Source organism: Centroberyx affinis, unplaced genomic scaffold (assembly GCF_046629955.1).
Source record: "Centroberyx affinis isolate AG114_WGS23_722 - 3 ecotype Tasmania unplaced genomic scaffold, CSIRO-AGI_Caff_v1 ptg002423l_1, whole genome shotgun sequence".
NCBI classification, from domain to species: domain Eukaryota; kingdom Metazoa; phylum Chordata; class Actinopteri; order Beryciformes; family Berycidae; genus Centroberyx; species Centroberyx affinis.
The window spans coordinates 27501-31335 of NW_027280669.1; the positions used below are offsets into that span (position 1 = coordinate 27501).

General features: G+C 39.8%; 1 protein-coding gene across 1 annotated transcript in view; it reads left to right on the forward strand.

The window, feature by feature from the left end:
* LOC139656242 (calmodulin-lysine N-methyltransferase-like) overlaps positions 1-876 on the forward strand; it is a 28218-nt gene extending 27342 nt beyond the window's left edge. Inside the window, exon 7 of the mRNA XM_071533751.1 lies at positions 738-876. Within this exon, the coding sequence (XP_071389852.1) occupies positions 738-836 (99 nt within the window). The 3' untranslated portion in view covers positions 837-876. The remainder of the gene's footprint in view (positions 1-737) is intronic.
* The last annotated feature ends 2959 nt before the right edge of the window (positions 877-3835 follow it).

Here is a 3835-nt window from a genome sequence, read left to right on the forward strand (position 1 = left end):
TGCATGTGTGTACACATTACAGTGGTGCCATGTAGCATAGTGAACCTAATGAAAAGTTTATTTTCTTACATAAATATAATTTAGAATTTGATATGTGTATATTATTAGTATAGTATATTGGCGTGATTTTTTTCCACAAGTACTTTGTGGTAAGGGCACAAATTGTAGCCCCACTACTGACTTACTGTTGAATTCAAACCAAATTTCTGCTTATAAGTGATTTTGTGGTGTGCTGTGCCTGAACCATATAAGCTGTATGACCAACAGGAAGCTAACGACAGCTGGAAGAAAGGGATCAAAACTACAGTACCTTGTGATGCTTAAGATTTCTGCTGTGGTAATACTTTACAGTCACTGGATTTTTATCCTGTGTGTATGTTTCATATGGGGAGTGAAGTAAAGTTATCTTTTTTTCTATTTGGTAGATTGTTTTCACTTTTTAGCGTATGCATGTAGGAGTTGATGAGCATTCAATCTTCATCATTGGCTGCTTTTTAGATCTACTGTCACCACCAACATTCAGTTTTTTTCCCCATCTCTCAATATCAATAATTGCAAAAAGACAAAATTACTCCTTGGCAAGTATGACACTGGATACATAATTAAATGTTACCTGCTTTATCTAGTTTGCTGTGTTGGAGGTATGATTTTCTTGACAAGGCTTTCAAAACAAAAGTGGGTCCACTGTACTATTTTTATTCTGTTTGTTAATGCCTTTCATCTTGTGTGCATTTCAGATGCAGAGCGAGGGAAAGGAGGCGTACGATGAGAATATCCACTACCCACTCCTCCTCACCCTGACCAATGGACCTCAGCCTGCCAGCCTCGCTCAGTAAACCAAAACAAGCGCGCCCTCAGCTCTTCACAATACTCCTCCATATTCTCTCAGACATTTAAGGTGGAATCATGCAATGGAGTCATATCAACAAGTTGATCCACAAGTGATGAAGAGCGGTGTTGCAGTATTAGAATACAGTAGAGTCTTGTTTATCCCAGCGACAGGTTTTCAGTTGAATTGGCACAGAGGGCAAATCAATTGGTGATACACAAATATATTTTATTGATTGAGTATAGTTGCTAGAATTTCCTCATCAGGTGCAGAGCTTTTGGGAATCTTTGAGCTTGCATGCTTTTTATTTTGACTAAATTTTGTTGAGGAACAACCTCAATTCCTAAGCTGTGGGGATAAACCAGGTTCTACTGTAGCTGAGGACAAACAAAAAAGCCTGGTACGTTTTGACCATCTGCCCCATACTAGACAGCCTACTGTCAATCTGTCATGAAGGGTGCAACACTACAACACTGTCAGTCAGTCAGTCAGTCAGTCAGTCAGTCAGTCAGCCCTTTAATCAGTTGGCAAGTCATTCTGGTAGCTTGTCAGAGAGCCAGACCACCAGATAGTTATTCAGTCAGTCAGTCCTTCATCCCTTTAGTTAGTCAGCTATCCAACAAGTGAGCCATACAACCAGACAGTCATTCCAGCAGTCAAAAAGTCAGTCAGTCTGTCAATCAGTACTCAGCCATTCAATTACTTAGCTTGCTAGTAAGCCAATCATCCAGCCAACCAGTCAGTCAGTTAATCAGTCAGTCAGTCAGTCACTCAGTCACTCAGTCAGTCAGTCAGTCAGACAGTCAGTCAGTTAATCAGTCAGTCAGTCAGTCAGTCAGTCAGTCAGTTAATCAGTCAGTCAGTCAGTCAGTCAGTCAGTCAGTCAGTCAGGCAGTTAGTTAGTCAGTCAGTCAGTCAGTTAATCAGTCAGTCAGTTAATCAGTCAGTCACTCAGTCACTCAGTCAGTCAGTGAGACAGTACTAGGTATCAGTTAGTTGGTTCAGTTAGCCCTCTTTACCAGTCAGTATTAACCCAGTGCCACTGTGTTGTTGGCTCCACCTTGGCCAATTGTAATTCATTAACGTTTGTTCGTTCGTTCTGTGTTTTCCTTTTGTGGTTTCTCTTTTTTTTCCTTCTTTTCACTCATTTATTACCTCTAATGCCATTCATTCATCCCAGTCAGAGGTCAGTATTAAGAACTTCTTTTGTGCTTTTCTTAGAACAGTACATTAACATATTAGGATGTGTGTGTATGTGTGTGTGTGAGAGAGAGAGAGAGAGAGAGTGAGAGAGAGAGAGAGAGAGAGAGAGAGAGAGAGAGAACATGCACACAAGTTGTAATGACAGCATATTACTTAAGTATGTGATGAAAAGTGACCCCAATACTGTGCAATAGATAAAAATGTGCGATGTGCACGGGAACAGAGCAGGATTTTCTGGCTCCTTCACCAACCCACCATGTACTGTTTTTTCTATGCAGAGCTATAAAGTCTCTCTGAATAGGGTCTCAAATATATAAACTATGTACATCCATAGTTCTTGACACTACAAGAAACACGTCAAGAAACAAAAAGCAGCCTCAAAAGTGAAAACTTGCACAGTGAAAACAATTGCTCCTCCATTTTTCTGTTCATTTCTTGATTTTTTTTTTTTAATAATCAGCAAAATCAACTATTTTGCTCAGGTGTGGTTCCATGTACAGTATCCAGCAGTTTCCTGTTTCCTGTGGTATTAAAAAACACCAATGGTCATGGTTTGTAGGTCAATCAAGCCCAAAGTTGTACCTGTCAGACTTGTATGGTGTTTCCATATTTCACTGTGATCTACTGCTGTCAGCTATACAACAGCCAAGAACCTATGCAGTATCTCGCGATGGCTGGCTCTCACATTCCTCTGCAGAGAAAACCCTGTTAAAAAATCAGAACAGAAATGAAATGGTGGGGATCTACAGTGTGTAGACCTACACAGAAAAAATAAATTAAGCCAGCTTTATCAATAGTATCAATGCTTTGCTGAAGATTTACAAAAACTTACATTACACATTACAAAATTTTAATATATAGTATAATATTTTATAACTTTTTTTTTAATTTTAATCCCAATGCCTTGTGAAACTGTCACTTTGCTGTATACCTGTGACACTTGTGGACTAATATACTAAGCTGAATCCACAGCCATCAACTCCATCCCCAACTGTGACAAACTGTGCGTTCATGTGCTGGTGGGAAAGTCCGACATCCGGCTACTAAATAGCGTTGCATTCATGTGCTATTTTGTCGGAAAATCAAACCTGGAAGACATATAATAAACAAACATGGACGTCCTGCAGCTTAACAAGCTAATTTGACGAACCTCATTCAAACAAACATTAGGCTAGTCTGGCTAACTACAAACTTGCAATAAAGGTGCATGGATATGTGTTTGACCCAAAACTTTATTTTTTCACCTTGTTGAGAAGGTTAAAGGTCACCATTGCATCATAACTACTTAATCATCTGACTTTCGATTGCATTCATGTGAAATTTAGTAGGAAGTAGGACATTTGTTTTTCCAATATATTTGATAGCATATGAATGCACAATATGGCCCGTGATTTCATCACTGTCTACTGTGAAATCACCACCGCTTACAGTGATGTCATCTAAATGCACTCTGGCATCACCACTGCTTACTGTGATGTCATGTTTACGTACAGCAATGTCGTTTCTGCTTATTGCGATGTTACTACTGCGTGCTATGACACTACCACTCCTCACTGTGACATCACCAAACTGTCCAGGAATCACTGACAGAGTTAGCCCATGGGTGCACCATGGTCGCCATGTTGCTGCCTCCTTTCTGGGAACAAGAAGTGTTGACTACAAATATGTAATTATGCCTTCCTTAACATCAACAATAGTGGGATGCCCAACAGTTGGCATGTAGTCGCATGCAACTTAGAAAAGACAATGGAGCTACAATGGCCAAACTTTGTACAGGAGTGGCTCTGCTCTGTTCAGACATAT